The sequence below is a fragment of the Rhinolophus sinicus genome, chromosome 15, assembly GCF_057876585.1.
Source record: "Rhinolophus sinicus isolate RSI-liver-muscle chromosome 15, RSI-T2T, whole genome shotgun sequence".
Lineage (NCBI taxonomy): Eukaryota > Metazoa > Chordata > Mammalia > Chiroptera > Rhinolophidae > Rhinolophus > Rhinolophus sinicus.
In genome coordinates, this window is record NC_142515.1 from 98,759,229 (window position 1) to 98,775,436 (window position 16,208).

At 33.9% G+C, this 16,208-nt stretch overlaps 1 protein-coding gene across 6 annotated transcripts in view; it reads left to right on the plus strand.

Moving 5' to 3' along the window:
• The window catches only part of CLCN3 (Cl-/H+ antiporter 3), a 75,495-nt gene that overhangs the window by 25,485 nt on the left and 33,802 nt on the right, over nucleotides 1-16,208 (plus strand). For 4 of the 6 annotated variants that reach the window (XM_074338311.2, XM_074338312.2, XM_074338309.2 and 1 more), the window contains exon 3: nucleotides 11,104-11,261. In XM_074338311.2, the coding sequence (XP_074194412.1) occupies nucleotides 11,104-11,261 (158 nt within the window). Of the gene's footprint in view, nucleotides 1-3,273; nucleotides 3,659-11,103; nucleotides 11,262-16,208 lie in introns of those variants that run through there. The other 2 variants (XM_074338313.2, XM_074338310.2) reach the window with 2 other exon arrangements.

The following is a 16,208-nucleotide window of genomic DNA, read 5'->3' on the forward strand; positions in this document are numbered from 1 at the left end:
GGGCAAGAGTATAGAGCTGTCCCTACCTATTGGGGGATTCGCGGAACTCTCGCCCTGTCTGATCTCAGATGAGAGGAAGGGGTCCCGAGATCCGCCTGGAAGACCGCATTGGCTTCTTTGGTTGGGACTGGTAACCTTGCTCTGGTATCCTCTGTATCCCCAAAGCCCCTAAATGAGGAAAACAGATTTTAGTTAATATATCTGTTAGCTCTACAGAACCTGTGGCCATTCAACCAGTCATTTAGGTGGCATCAGTTGTCCCCGGAGCTGGGCCCTGGATGGGCTGGAAAGCACATCAACAAGTACACTGGCCTGGAGGAATGTTAAAACCTATTTGGTTTCTGGGATGGCCAAGAGTTAGGTCTCGAAGGCTTGGGGGATGTGTGGTTACAGTTACAGCTAAAAGCAAAAAACATTTTTTAAGTACTTCTAATGTAAATTTCTTGGATCGTATGTGTTAGCAAGGGCTCAAAGTTTGAACACTATAATACTACAGTCATAATATATATTATAGTTATATATATGTATAGTTATATAGTTATAATACTGTAGTCATCTATAGTCATCTGTTGTGCCTTCCTGCAATATGCCTCAGAGAGGTTGTGATTTATCCAGAATCCCATATGGAGTTGAGGTTAGAATCTCTTAGGGTGCATTTGAAAGCAGAAATATCTTTCCCTTCTGAATCTTAAATCCTTTTTTTGTGCTGCCACTGTAGTGTTTTTGTTCTTCAGAGGTTCCGTCCTGAGCAGCCCTCTTCCCCGCCATCAGCTGTGCCTAAAACTTCTTGAATTTGTCTTCTGTTCTCCTTTTACTTCAGCCCCACTCTGATCGCAGTTCAGTTTGTTAATGGGGTAATACCTAATCTGTGTCAAAGTCCTCTTTGCCCCACCTTCCACGTGCAATTGGAAAAGCCAGAATAGTAATTCTTTTAAGAGAAACTGGCAGCCATAGACGGCATAAGCATGAGAAATTTGTTTATCTTAGAAATTTAAAAAGTTTTCAGATTTATGATTACAAAAGTAATAATTTATTTAAAAATGAAATATGTAATATGTGCGTTAAAACATTAAAAACATTGTAGAACTATAATATATAAAGTAAAAACTAAATGTGTATCATTGTCCTCCCCACTTTACCTCATTCCTTTCTCAGTGATAACAATTGTTGAGAGTTTGGTGTGTCTCATTCTAAACTGTAAAAACATATACAACTTATATATATTGTATATACATGCACATATATACAAAATTTTTAACTAAAAATAATTCAAAACTTTTTACTAATGATACAAAACTTGTACTTATGCAACATTTTCAATATATTTCGTAGGGAAGGTACTCTTCTCCCTCAGTTAGTGCTGGCTAGCTATCCTTTTCATTTTTCCTTTATGACCAAGTTATAAATCAGGAAAAACAAGTTAAGAGGGTGTCTGCAAATACCAGGAAAACTTTCACATAGATTTGCATTTTATACAAAGGCGTGAAAGAGTGTAAATAGTGTTAGGCATGGCCGGAGGAATGAGTCGCTGTGGGAGGTCAGGCCAGAGCCGAGGAAACGACCATAACCACCCCGAGCAAAGAGGAGTATGGAGTTTTATAGGCGAGGGTAAACGAGTCTCTTTCCCCTTCAATGCTTCAGGGGTTTTTCCTTGACAGAAAGTTTCAGGGCCTGACCAAGCCCCCCAGCTCCACACCCTGGCCCCAGGTCACTGTCCTGACTGCCCAGGTGCTGATGACAGGCCCTTAGGAGATAAAGCAGGCAAGACAGGATCAAGACAAGATGGCTTCTAAGATAAGCCGTCCTGGCCTAAATATGGCTTAACAAATAGTATCATAAAAGCGAAATTATGAATACCATATAGCATATGTTCTTAAAAAGTCTTATAATAGTAAAATTTACATACCAAAGGATCACAAAGGACCAAATTTACACTTAATTTGTTAAAGTTAGCTCTTGGTCAAACTTTCCTTGTTTAAAAAAATTATTTCTAAGAAAATTTGAAAAATACAGAAAACAGAAAAAAAAAACCTCAGTCTTTTCATAAATTTTAATAGCCAGAATCAGAATTAGACTATTCCTATGGCAGTAATTCTAGTCTATATTCCTTTCCTAAAACCTTTTTTTCCCAAATCGCACATGGGATTTTATAAGGCCTGTCTTTCTGAGGTTCAAACTTTTCGAAATATAAAAATTTTATTCCACACCCAATTAAAAAAAAGTCCAAAATAACTAAAATATACTGGATAAATTGAATAGCATTTCTTTTTACTGCCATCTGATTTCTCTCATTTTTCATTACCCCCAATTCCTAATAAATGCCTCACATTGGAGTAGGTCTTAGATGTTGGCTCATTCAATACTTTGGAAAACAAATTTTATAGAACGTCTGGGTCTTACGGAATTGCTTCTAATGGATAGCACATTTTTATTTAGTGGCACTGCAAGACTGTTGCTATTTCAGAAGGAGAATCTCCTAGTGTACAGGAAGAACTTCAGGGGTAGCTGTAAAAATTATGAGCATCAGCTTTTTTTTTGAATGACAGTGTGAAATAAAAAGTTGCTTTTTTCCTGAATTTCATAAAAATTTTAACAATGACAATTGGAGTACCTTTTGAGACGTTTTACTAAAAGCCTTTTTTTTTTTTTTAGAACACAAAATATTTGTGAGGTAGGAAGAGTAGGAAGATAGATAGGAGAGATAGGAAAATCTCCTACCTAGTTAATCTCTTTTTTCATTGTTTCACAAACAATTGCTAAGTTACTTAGTATGTTGATAAGTTTTCTTCTCAAAAGCTAGAATGTCTTACTAGCTGGTAACTTGAAAGAAGGAAACAAGAGGCTACTGATGGGGATTAGTGAGATAAAATACTACTCAACTGTTCAATTACTGAATTTTTTGAACCCACTGTAGAAGTCTGACATACATTTTAGATAATTAAGAATAGACTTGAAACCAAGTCTCTTGAAGCCTTTGATGTGTTCTAGTTCTTTATGATTCACATGACATTACTATATAAAAATTAGTACATTTATCTTATAAAAATCATACGACCTTCTTAGAGTGTTGCTCCCATTTTCCTACATTAGAAATGAAAAGGGGCATTGTCTACATCCAGAATTTCCTTTTCATGTCTCTATAAACACTTTGTTCCCTGTGTATTTATCATAAAATAAAAAAGAAGTAATGTTTGCATTGTCTCACTGTCGTTGCCACTGATAATGTAGACGCTATACTGTGGGTGCTTTAAGCTTCTCAAACCAGTTTTGTTTGTTACACTTGGAGCTTAGTCATCATCATACGTAGCAGGACCTCATTAAGAAGGCTGTTCCGCCTCTAAGCCTGCCTTGCTCGATTGTAGCCACTAGCAACCGGGCTGCAATAATTTCCCTTTGATGACATCATCCACTGTGGAAGAACACAGTTGCTTCAGCGAGTCGAACTCCTTACAGTTCTAACCCTCCTCAAATATGGCATCTCCCTTGCTTCCTGCAGCAGGGGTGGGAGAAATGCCACTGTCTTTTTAAGCTAGCAGGCATTTCTTTTTCTTTTTCTTTTCCTTTTTAAAAATTCTAATCATGGATGCTGCTTCTGATCCCTATTTGCCTTATGACGGGGGAGGAGACTATATTCCCCTGAGGGAATTACATAAAAGAGGTAATGCCATCCCCTTGCTGTGAATCCTTGTTTGGTATGTTTTGCATGCGGCTGGGCGGTTCTGTAATTTAAACAGGTTCTTTAAACACTGCAGTATGTTGTTTAGTTTGCCTGGATTGTTAGTAAGGGGCAAATGCGACCTTCTGAATGTTCTGTAGTCACCTCTGATTGTTTTCCCTGGCAGATTAGTACTGCTTCAGATCACATCGCACTCCGACTCCATCTTCTGTGTGAAATACCCTTTCTATTTAACTGCGAAAATGGATTAATCCGCCTTTACAGCTAATTAAAGTCTTGTTTGTTGGCATCTAAAAAGTAATGCTGTTTTTTGTTCGGAAAACTTACCTTTTAATTTACACAGAGAAATCAAGTGCGTGGCCGTACCATTATATTTCAGCTGCTGCCAATTACCATGTAGCTTTCACACCACAAAGTAAATTTATAGTAAAAGCTCTACCTACATTTTAGAGCTCTGAAATGGCAATAAAGATGAACACATTTTTATATTAATGTTTTCCATTTAATATGCATTTCAACTTATTAAGATTAGCTACATTGTCTTACACAGATATCTTGTAAAAATTGATATGATAAAAACATTTAGGGTAATTTTTGCACATCAGAAAATATAATAGTCAATTGTTTGTAAAAACTGGAAAAGTATCCAGCATTCATATAAATCTTTTGGCAGATACTGTCAGGGTCTCCTTAAAATTGATTACATGTTAATTAAACTGTTTTCTTGTTTTGTTTTGTTTTTTCATTTTTCTTAAACTCATTATTCCAAAAATAGGCTGGTAAGTGTTCTAGAAAAAAAATTGAACCTGAAGAAAAATCTCTTAGCTAGATGACTTCATTTATGAGGTACATTAGTTTGAATTACTGCATGGCATTGCAAACTCATTTTTATGGTTTACCCAAACTTTTATATGAAGTGAATAAGGAAGTTATAATTTTCCTGAGCATATTTAGCCTGTTTTATTTAAAGTATAGTTTGTATTCTGATAACTTTTTTTTAGTTTTAAATTCCATTACAATTAAAAAGCTAATATAGTCAGCGAATATTTATTGGTTGCATTGTGTCTACTAGACAGTATTTTAGGCTCTGAACAATTACATTATATATCAGTAATATTCTGTTGTTACTAAAAGCCTGCTTTTCAGATTTTGAGGAAAACTGCATGAAGATCATGTTACATATACAGGATTGTGCTTCTCTTACAGTTGCCCTCTTAATAAAATTTATATACATAATTTTATATATATTATATATATTATACACGTATAATACATATAAAATTTTAGAATGTTTGAGGAAATACCTAAAAGCATGAAGAAGGAAATAAAAATTTCTCATAATCTTACCACCCAGAGTTGGTATTTTTTGTCCCCTAGTTCTTAATGTGTTTTTATACTCTACGTTTTACTGTGTTCCCATCATCCCTTTGCTAGTAACGATTTCTTTAAACAGGAAGCAATGCGATCAATGGTGACTGTTCAAATGTCACAGTATTTGCTAATCAGTAATTAAACTGTAAAACAAGACAAACAGTTTTATTCTTTTTTTTTTTTCCCTGAGCTATTTACAACATCTGTTTGTTGACGATAATAAACCAGAAGACCTAGGCTTGGGAAATTTAAATTCTCAGTGTTAAGCTTGACAGTGTTTGAAAGAAGTTACTTATGGACTCCTCTTTATAAGATATGCAAATAGTAAGAAATAAGTCAGTGCTTATGTGAGAGTAGGCATGGTTACTGATAAGGTTATTACTCAGATACAAGTTTTTTGTTTCTATATTTTCATAAATAATCCTTTAGGAATCTTGTTTAAGGTCTAAATCAGTCTTATTCTTAGTAGTCCAAATAGGTTCCTTGTCCCTTGATGAGATTAATTAATATAAGCCAATGTCATTTGAAAGTAAATTGTGTCTTTGTAGTACTGATCAGTCAGTTATTAGGCTTACTTGACTGTACTGTAGTTTCCTAGTATCTGTGGATAAGAGATTCTTTTCCATCGTTTGTGACCTATTGTAGCCATGAATCAACACAAAGGAACTAGAGATGTGGAGATAAGCAGCTAACATAAATCAAGAAAACTGTATCAGCTTCCCTGTGAGAACAAAATTGCAATGGCTAGAAGTATCTCTTTAGGCCGATAAAAGGTGAAGAGGCCTATAATTGAAATATGAAATTATAAAGGATATCAATAAAGTAAACATGAATCTGTTTACTGAAACCCAGAGTGCTAGAGTTAGAGATTACCTTTATGGAGTAAATTAAATGTAATACTACTTTTCTAGGTGAGATGGTAACTGATGTAGCTTCCTACTTACGTGAATAATATTGAGACTGGAAATGTTGGTAGATTAAAAACATAATTAGTTAATATATTGTTGATAGATTAGAAATTAAGATGACATTCTAGAAATAGCCATTTCTTGGGGTAAATTTCCTATCCAGGAACTATCAAGTTCTTTCATAAAATATCTTTAACATACTTATCAGTGAAAAAAATCTTGCTTTAGTTGGGTTGTCAGTTTTATACTTTGACTTTCTTCTTAATTTGTTATGAAGTTTATGTAGCTTGGGGTCTGAAGTCTTTCTTCTACCAGACCCTATCATGGATGTGATCTTTTGGGCTTTAAGCCTCCATTTATTATTCCCTGAGGGACCTTTAAAAATTATTTGAATATGAATTGTTTCATTCAATGAATTTATTGAGCTTTGTGCATATATATATATATATATATATATATATATATATGGCACTATTAGGTGCTGTGGAAAAAGATGGTGGTAGTAATAATAATATTAATAATAGCTAATACTTAGTGTAGAATTTACTTTTTGCCAAGTGCTGTTTTAAGTCCTTTAGGTGTCTCAGTCCATTTATGAGTGGCAAATCGTTTTAATCTTCATCTTAGACTTGTGAAGTAGGTACTGTTGTGATCCCCATTTTCCTGTTAATGAAATGGAGGTAAAGAAATGTTAAAAGTAAGGATTTGATCTAGATGATTGGGCTCATACTCTATTCTTAGGGACAGACTGCTTCTTACTATGTATCTCTGTCATAACTTGGCATTTTGAGTCTGGAGGGCATATAAGAAGGCTTCCCGAGTTTAAAAACAAAGAAACAAAGCCCCAGGGAAGTTAATACATTTCTAGTGAATGGTATAGACTACATGTTCTCTGGGACTTTAAGAGGAGGACAGATCAGTCTCCTTTTGACAAGTGGCATCAAAGTAGGCCAAGTTTTGAAGTACACAAGGGAATTTGATATCGTGTTCCTGGGGGCCAATGGGGGGGGGATGGAGGAGGGAAGATAGAATGAGTACATGCTCTGGTAGGAGTAAATGCCTCACATGTTGTTTCCTGGTTACTTTTGTTGTATGAATGCGTCAGTAATATAGAAACGTAGAAGGTAGAATAGTGCCAGATCCAAAAGGAAACTTGAATGCCAGATGAGTAACAGTCTTACACCACAAAAAGTGTGGCCTTCCTATTGAAATAAGAGTTTGAGGTCTTATTCTTTTATGTTTCTACCCGAAATCATTTCTTGACATTCATTAGCTCAGAGATGTACTCAAGTAAAGCTTTCTTCGTTCCCATTATAATAGATGAATTTGTTCATTTTTATTCCCTCCTAAGGTACAGTAGTTAAAATTTTTGGCACATTATTTGGAAATTCCAGGCATTAGATGATATTCTTATTGCTATAGGGACATTCTGTAGGCTCTTTGTAAAATGATTTTAGGATTCGGGTTGTTACTGTTCTTCTATTACCTTTAATCTTTTAACCAACTAGAAAATTAAATCTCTTCTTGCAAATTAATTCATCTAATTGTCTGTAAATTAAAAGACCAAATAAAGATTCTTCATTTGATATCAGAAACTCTTTGTATTCTAAACCAATAGTATAAAACAAAGCCTGTCTTTAAATTTATTTCCCTACGGTATCTGAATTTAAAATCTTCAATAAAATCTGGTTCATATTACTATCTCTAGCTCTGTTTTCTAAAAATAACCTACACTTTACTATGATTCATTTAATATCATCTCATGGCTTCTCATTAGTCAGAAATGCTTTGCGTAGCAAGATTTCATAATGTGAGCAGGTCTGCCACATAAATTAGGTTTATATATTTGGCTATTTTTCCAGCATTGAAGTCTCTTCTTTGTGCATATACAAAACCACAGGAGACTGGTGGCTTAAATTGTATTTTAAAATTTTGTTTTTATTTTTTTAGTTAACATGTTTAATTTGTAATTTTTTGTAGTCCTTTACAACCATAATTAGATGAAAAATGGGTTTACTTTAGTACCTGTTAATTATTCCTCATGCTATTTAAGAGAACAGATTTCATGAACATTTTTTTATTTATGTAATATATATTGTATGCAGAGATAGTAAATGAACATGAGCTTGTTTCCAGTTATAAAGATGTCTTAATATCCACATCTCTACCTAAGGATCTGCTTTTTTAGGTGGCAATACAATAGAGACGAAAACAGTGAATTGTGGAATGGGCTCACATTGCTGCTGACTAGTTTTGTGCTTTTGGTCAACTTCTTTGGGATTTGGTTTTAATTTCCAAGTCTTTGCAGTTTAAATAGATGGCAGTTAAAAACAACTGTGGATGGTGGAACAAATTTAAAGAGCATGTACTTCATTTCTCCAGCAGACATTTAATTGACCACCTACTAAGAACGAGGCACTGTGCTTGCCTTTACCCTTTCAATCTTTCATTTGGGAGTCTGCTAACATTCTAGAGCTTCCACTATCAACTTACATTAATTTTTCCCTGCCTCGCCAGGATGACCATTTCTTATCAGGTCACAGAGGGAGAGAAAAAATATAACATTGGGGATTAGACTTCCTGCTCTTAATATAGAGAAGAAACTGGGAAGTCAGAGAATAGAGTTTTGGATTTCTGTGCCTTCTTCCATCATTAAAAAAAAATTATATGTTTTATGTGTGTGATAGGACAGTAATCTGCATTATGGCAAGAATCACTGCTGTCACATCTTTTGAGATCGACCCCAGAGGTAATAAGTAATAGTAAATAAATATATACCTACTTTTTTTCATGTAAGACTATTATTTAGATACTCCCCTTTGAGAAGAGACTTGGAGTGCTGAAGATGTGTGACTTTGAAATTTACTAATAAACTCAGCTTAAGGTGTAACGGTTAAGCACTTTTTTTAAAGCTCAGTTCAACTATATATTGAGGGCTAGTGGGTGGGAATATAAAGGTTTTTATTTATGAGAAAGGAGATAATTTCATTAATGTTTGTATCCTCCAGTTTGAGTGTTTGTCAGATGCCAGGTTGTCACATGTTGGTTATGAAATCAGTTGGGTTGTGACCAGCATTAAAAAAAAAAAAGGTAAAATATCAGAGTATATGCCAAATAGTAAGTATACTAAGTTTAGCTTTACTTAATATAAGACCTGCTCTTATATAAGACCCAGTCTTTTATATTATATTATGTTATATTGTATTATACCTGGTCTTATGTTAAAATAAGACTGGATCTTATATTAATTTTTGCTCCAAAAGACGCATTAGAGCTGATGGTCTGGCTAGGTCTTATTTTCGGGGAAACACTGTATGTACTAATATATACACATGTATATGCCACATTATTTTTTTCCTAAAGCATGTAAAAGTAAGATGTAGACATAAATGAATAAGCTTTTACTCCTAAATACTTCAGTGTGTATTTCCTTATGAAACGACAGTCGCTTATATATAGCCACAGTACAATTTTCAAAATCAGAAAATTAATATTGATCATTGCTATTATCTGATCTACAGACCGTTTTCAAATTTACCAGTTGTCCCCCTGTGTTCTATAATGTTTTCCTGGTCCAGGATCTAATAATCTAGGAGCACGTGTTACATTTAGTTGTCATGTCTCTTTCGTCTCCTTTAATCTAGAAAAGTCCCTCAAGCAATCTCTGTCTTTCATGACTTCAACACTTTTAAAGAATGCAAGCATTTACTCTATGTTAGGTTAGTGCACAAGTAATTGCAGCTTTTGCAATTATTTTCAACCTTTTAAACTGCAGTTACTTTTGCACCAATCTAGTATTATGTGGAAAGCAGAGTCAGAGATTCTCAAATTTGTCAAGGTATTAGAAATGATCTTACGATATTTATTCTCCAGTTGCTTTCTCTTAAGAAAATGTGTGGCCTTTCAGTTAGCTTTTACAAAGTGGAAATTACTGAATAAATTCAGGATAGACGGAGGAAGAAAGAGCTAGTGTACTTGAAGCTTTTACGTATAAGGTTTAGAGCATATGTTTTATGTGAATGAACATGGGTCGCTGCAGGGGTTGGGCCTTTGAACCCTCAGCCAAGAATGATAAATTATTTATTCCTGGAGTACTTCTGCCAGAACACCGAAATCAATATAGTACTCTCCTTTTAGAAGTTTTACACCTTTTTTCCAAGGCAAACATTCAGATGTATTGAATAGGAAAAAAAGAGAGGACCCTGTTTTATCTGGTAGAAGTAGACAGACATTAAGTTTATTCGTGCCATATTCAGTATTTATTATATTATTTAAAATTTTAACCCTTTCTATATTAATGCTACTTCCTACTGCCTCTTTAAATTATCAAGAAACAGAGCTTGCAACCTACAATGTAGTTTATTTGGCTTATATCTTAACAGTAATAAAATTAGTCCTTGGTATCAACATGGTGGCCCTTCGTGCAACTCTCTCTTCCCTTTCACCTCCCAAATGATTTATGATAATCTCTTGCTCTAATCTAGGCAGTGTTTATAGTGATTGGGGAAAGTGCAGATTCTGGCTTTGCCAGATGATAGCGTTGTGAACTGACTTAACATTTATGATAGTTTCTTTATCTGTAAATAAAAGGGAATGAGTCATTTTAAACCATCAGACTGCAAGAGTCTTCTTGTGTTTTATTTTTACAGTGTTTGTATAAACATTAGTATAGCACCACTCTTTATATTCTAGTTACATTTCCATTAAAATGACACACTGCTGGATTATTTTAGGAATACGTATCTATATTACTATTACATAATTTGAAGTTGTAAGGTGTAATCACTAATGCTAAAATCACCTATCTGAAATTGTGTATCAGCCTTTCTAAGATTTTAGGGCTTTAGAAAAATTTCAAATGCTTCTTTACTAATATGTCTTTATAATAAGGTACAGGGTATGTCATGTAGATATTTAATATTCAAAGATTACTTGTCCAAAGTTACTTAGATGTCTAGGACTAGACTCTGTGAGCAGGCTTATTTTTGATGCTCTAGTATGAGTTTGAAAGGACATGCCATAATCATTGTGCCTTATTTCCAAATTTTGGATAATTTTTCTTCATTTGAATAATTTTCTTCATTTCCTCTGTAATGATTATTTCAAGTGATACTATTACTAATGAGTCATGTGTCTTTTGCTTTGTAGGAACTCATTATACAATGACAAATGGAGGCAGCATTAACAGTTCTACACACTTACTGGATCTTTTGGATGAACCAATTCCAGGTGTTGGTACATATGATGATTTCCATACTATCGATTGGGTGCGAGAGAAATGTAAAGACAGAGAAAGGCATAGACGGGTAAGTGTTTTCAGTAATTATTTTATTATAGTGCATAGTTAGATCATTTAGTAGTATATGTTTCCAGAAAGGATTTGAGATAGCTTTTAAAAAAAAAGAGGTGTATAATAAAATAAAATAGGAAGGCAAGAGAAAATGGCACGCGTTTGGGGGAAGAGTAAGCCACCTTCAGGATTTGGAAGTCAGCATGATTTTCGGCCTTCGTCAGCACCGCAGCTATGGCAAAGAGGAAACTTCTTGCATAATTCTTATTATTCAGAAAGAAGAAACTTATCAGGGAGATAGTTTTATTTGGTTTTTCTGTTTTGTTTTACTTGGTTTTAAATTCTGAGATATTTCTAAATAAGTCCTGTGTAGGACATATTGAGTGTCTTAATGAATCACTAATCAAAAACAGTGGCTTTTACTAAAAAGTACAACTTATGGATCTTTTTGTTGTTGATTGTGACTTACTGGTATAATGTAATCCGAAAATAAATTTAACAAAGAGAAAAAAAATGTATCTTTGACAATAAAATTCCAAATTCCAAAGCCCCTTTATACCTTTGCGGTCTGAAATTTACTTATAAATTAAAACAACTACTTGTACAAATTAGTTATAATCTTTCAATGTACACATGGATTTTAAGTCTGAAATTGGAATCAGATTATATCTGTTATGAAAAGCACAGCCTCTGAGATTCACCAGTCAATAGTTAGCTTTTCTGGAAACATTATAAATAGAGTTTAACTGAAAATCAGACCCAGTTCATGAAATCAGTATTCTAATCCAGTGATTCTCAAACTTTTTGGTCTCTGATTCCTTTTAAACTGTAAACAGTTTTTGAGGATGACTATGGAACTTTAGTTTATGTAGTTATAGTATTTGATGTTTACCATATTATATATGAAAACTGAGAAATTTAAAAAATATTAATTCATTTAAAAGTAACAACAAACCCATTTCATATTAACATAAAAACGTATTTATATGAAAAATAACTATTTTCCAAAATAAAAAATATTTGGTGAGGGAGTGACATTGTGTTATTTTTTCATAAATCTCATTATTGTATGGTTTAATAAGAGACTGCTGGGTTCTAATATCTTCTTCTGTGTTCAGTCTGTTATGATATGTTGTTTTAATTGAAGTAAATTGAAGAAAATCCAGCCTCACAGTTGGAAAAGCTAGGCGTATTTTAATAACCTCTTAGATCATTGCTGATATTCTTCTTTGATACTGCACCAAAGTGACAAGTGGTAGTTTCTTAAAGGTTAGTTGCAATGAATAATCTGAAACTATATCAGTGCACTTTTTGTGTCCTGTTACATTAAAATCCATTGGTTCACCTTGAACTTTGGATGATTTTTAACATCATACAATAGTCACTTGGGAAATACTGATTCGCTGATTTATACAGTTCTTTCAAGTGTTAACACTTTTCATTATATGATACTTTTTTTAAAAAATCACATTTGTTAGTTTCAACATTCATCTCTTCAGAAAAGTCTTTAAGTGTTGGGAATCTGTCATCCTTACAGTGATGAATACAAGTTTTCCAAAATTCTAATTTTTCTTGAAAGCTCGTATTCTATCATTGGAAACAAACATTTATTTTACTTGAAACAACAGGCTGGCTTGGTCTGTTTTTTGAGAAAATACCTGTCAAATTCCCAAGTCTGAAAACCCATAGTTTGTTGTCTTTCTTTCAAGTAAAAATGGTGTTCCATGTAAGTGTCTAGTTTATTTGCAGCTCAAATAAATCCCACATATGCTGTTCCTTCATACATAACTTCATACTTCACTATGCATTATAAATGCTTTGTATACACTCACGTCATCATGCATAATATTAAAAAGACTCAATGGTCGAGCCATAATAATTTTACTGCTTCATCAAAGACATTCTTTTTTTTTTTTCATCAAAGACATTCTTAAGTGAAACTGGCACTTATTTTTTTACTGGGCTATGTGGCCATGAAGAATGTGATGACTGCCAGTAGATTTAAATGCCGCTGCCTTGATTTGTGCCCAGTAGACAGCAGTTTTGCTATTGTTTTTGTGTTATCTGTGAAAATGTCAACACAGTGAAAAAGGCACGTCATGGTTTAGTGTTATTATGAAAATAGTTTTGACTTTGACGACCTCTTGAAATCCAGTTACATGGATTTCCTTAAGTTCAGATTGTAGAGAAAAGGGAGAAAATATGAAGTCATATGGTTCCTTCACATCCCCAAAGTTGATGAGGTTTTGATTTGCTTGAGAAGGTCTCAGGGTGTTTGGGGTCCCCACCATGATAACCACAACTTGAATCCAATGCACCTAAACCGGACACGTTGTAAATCTTGTATCTTGTTTGATTGTTAGGTAGATACAATTGTACTTGAAGTGTATACATTTACGGAGTCATTAACATATTCAGGTTGGGGTTTAAATGTGGTTTAAAGTGAGGCATTGTGAAATACCATAGACACCATGTTTATAAAATTTTAGAGAAAATTGAAACTAAAACCACAGCACACTCCTTTTTTTCTCTAATTTACAAATTCCACAGTCCTTGAAAACATTTCAAATAATGAAATAATGTATGAAGTAGTCAGTAAGTGTCCTAGCTAATCATATCAATCACCTCTTTCTAGATAAGTCAAATATTTTCAATACTGTCATCTGTGCTCATATATAACAAAATTTTTTAAAGCTGGGACATTCTACACATAGATGTTCTTGCTGGTCTTAAAATATTAAATTAAAAAAGAAAAAAAGTATGTCAGTGCATGTACCTACCTAATGCTTTTTCCCCTAATTTTTTATTATACTTGTAGCCCTCCTACCCCAGATTCCTTTGAAGCAAATCAACATTATTATATAATTTTAGATACTACTATTTCAGTATTTTACAAAATGGTTGTGATCTAATTGTCATAGCTTGAATATTTTTATAAAGAGAACCTCATATTAATTCTACGAATTTCCTTAAGTTCGGATTATAGAGAAAAGGGAGAAAATTTGAAATCATATGGTTCTCTCACATCCCCAGAGTTCACTGATGAGGTTTTGGTTTGCTTGTTTGGTTTTTGTTTCATATATTCATGCACTCATGGATTTAAACTTATTCGATGTGTTTTCATCATCATGATTTTTATACTGACTGATGTCCATGTTATTCCATTTTGACGAGTGGCAGCTTATTTTGGTTGGTTCATGTGTCCTTAGACACTTCCTTAGTAGACTTCGATGTATTCTGGAAAAACAAGATGATCCTTACTTAGCTCATGTTACGTTTCCTGCACCAAACTGGGAGTCGGCTATTCCTCCAAGGAGCTCTGGTTCCTTTGGAGAAAAATGGCATGTAGGCAGTCTGGGCACGAGAGATACTAATGGCTTCTGCATTGGCCATGGCTAGCCTCTTAAGTTTATAGCAACCTTCCAACTTAAATTCAACACTTAAGGTTTTTATTTAACCTCTAGGTCTTAAATCTGTATCTTATTCCAACCATGCCCCAAATCTCAATGTCACATATATAACCATTTGATTTACGACATAATACCCAAACAGCAATTTCAGAATAATATTACCAACACTGTCGCCAAATAGAATGCTTACTGAAAAGTGTTTGTTTTCTTTTTTTATAATACTCTTTGTCCTTAGTGTTTATCCACTAGGGTTATGCATACTAATTATTTGGTTTCCAAGTCCCTGTCCCTTCCAATCTATTGCTTTCTTCCTCTTCTAAGTAGCGATTTGCATTAAAAATTTTATGGTTTATCACTTTATTTCTAAGAATATAAGCAGGTATATTTATATACTTATCTTTTTTTTTTTTACAAACAGGAGCATACTGTGCATATTTTTATCCACCTTGCTTTTTCCCACCTGCATCACACTGTATCTACCTTATTCTTCTTTTGAATGGCTGCAATTTTTTATTACATAGATGTACTGCAGTTTATTTGACCAATGCCATATTGATGAACATATAGATGAGTTCCAGTTTTTAATTATATTTTATTAAACATTACAGTTATTTTTATTGAGAAAAGACAACATGAGGTTTAGTGATTGTTTTTGGAAAGAAATGACCTACCTTCAATCCTAAAGAATGGTTAATATCTGTGATTGGTTGCGTATAATATGGAAAGAGTAAAATTACCTCATTCAACTTGGAACTTACTGAGTCTCTTTAATGGGACCCTGTGGCTTGAAATAGGCCAGATGTTTGCAATAGACCAGATCACTGACTTCCAACTGTAGCCCTCTTATGGGACAATTGATATCCTAGGCTGAGAATATTACTTTTTTTCTTCTTCTTTTTCTTCCTCAACTTTTATTTACGTGCTGGTAGTAATGTAGTTCCTAGGATATGGCTTTTTAAAAGCAGCGATCCTAGTAAACAGGAAAGGTTAGGGTTTTAGGTTTAGAAGTGCATTCCTACTGAGAGGGAGGAATGGCTGCTTCTGTCTTAGGAGAGTGAGATCTGGAAATCAACTCTGTTAAGGTTCTGCTAATCCCCCCTCATCCACTGTATTCAGTTGAGGACATTTCTGACTTGCACAGTAATTAGAAAAGAGCCTCTGGACCCTACCATTTGGATTGGAGTTCTCTATGACTGCATATTTACAGGCCGACAAATTTATTTGTCAATTTATTTTATAGTCCCTCTATTCACATGACTATTCTATATACTGCATTTATGGGCACGGTGCTGTTATTCACTGACCTTACCTTTTAAAGAATAGATAAACCATTTAACTGCTCGGACCAGAGAATAACTGGGGAACAATAGACATTTCAAGCTATAATGTCTTATTTCTGTTAATATAAAAGATGTATACCAGCTAAATTTGATACAATTTAGGCCAGTCTAGGTCAGACTTTATATGGTTTGTGGACCCCTTGCTTTCAAATTCTGAGATTTTTGTTAATAATACAGATCTCTGGGTAAATGTTTGTCCTCTGGTTTACAGGT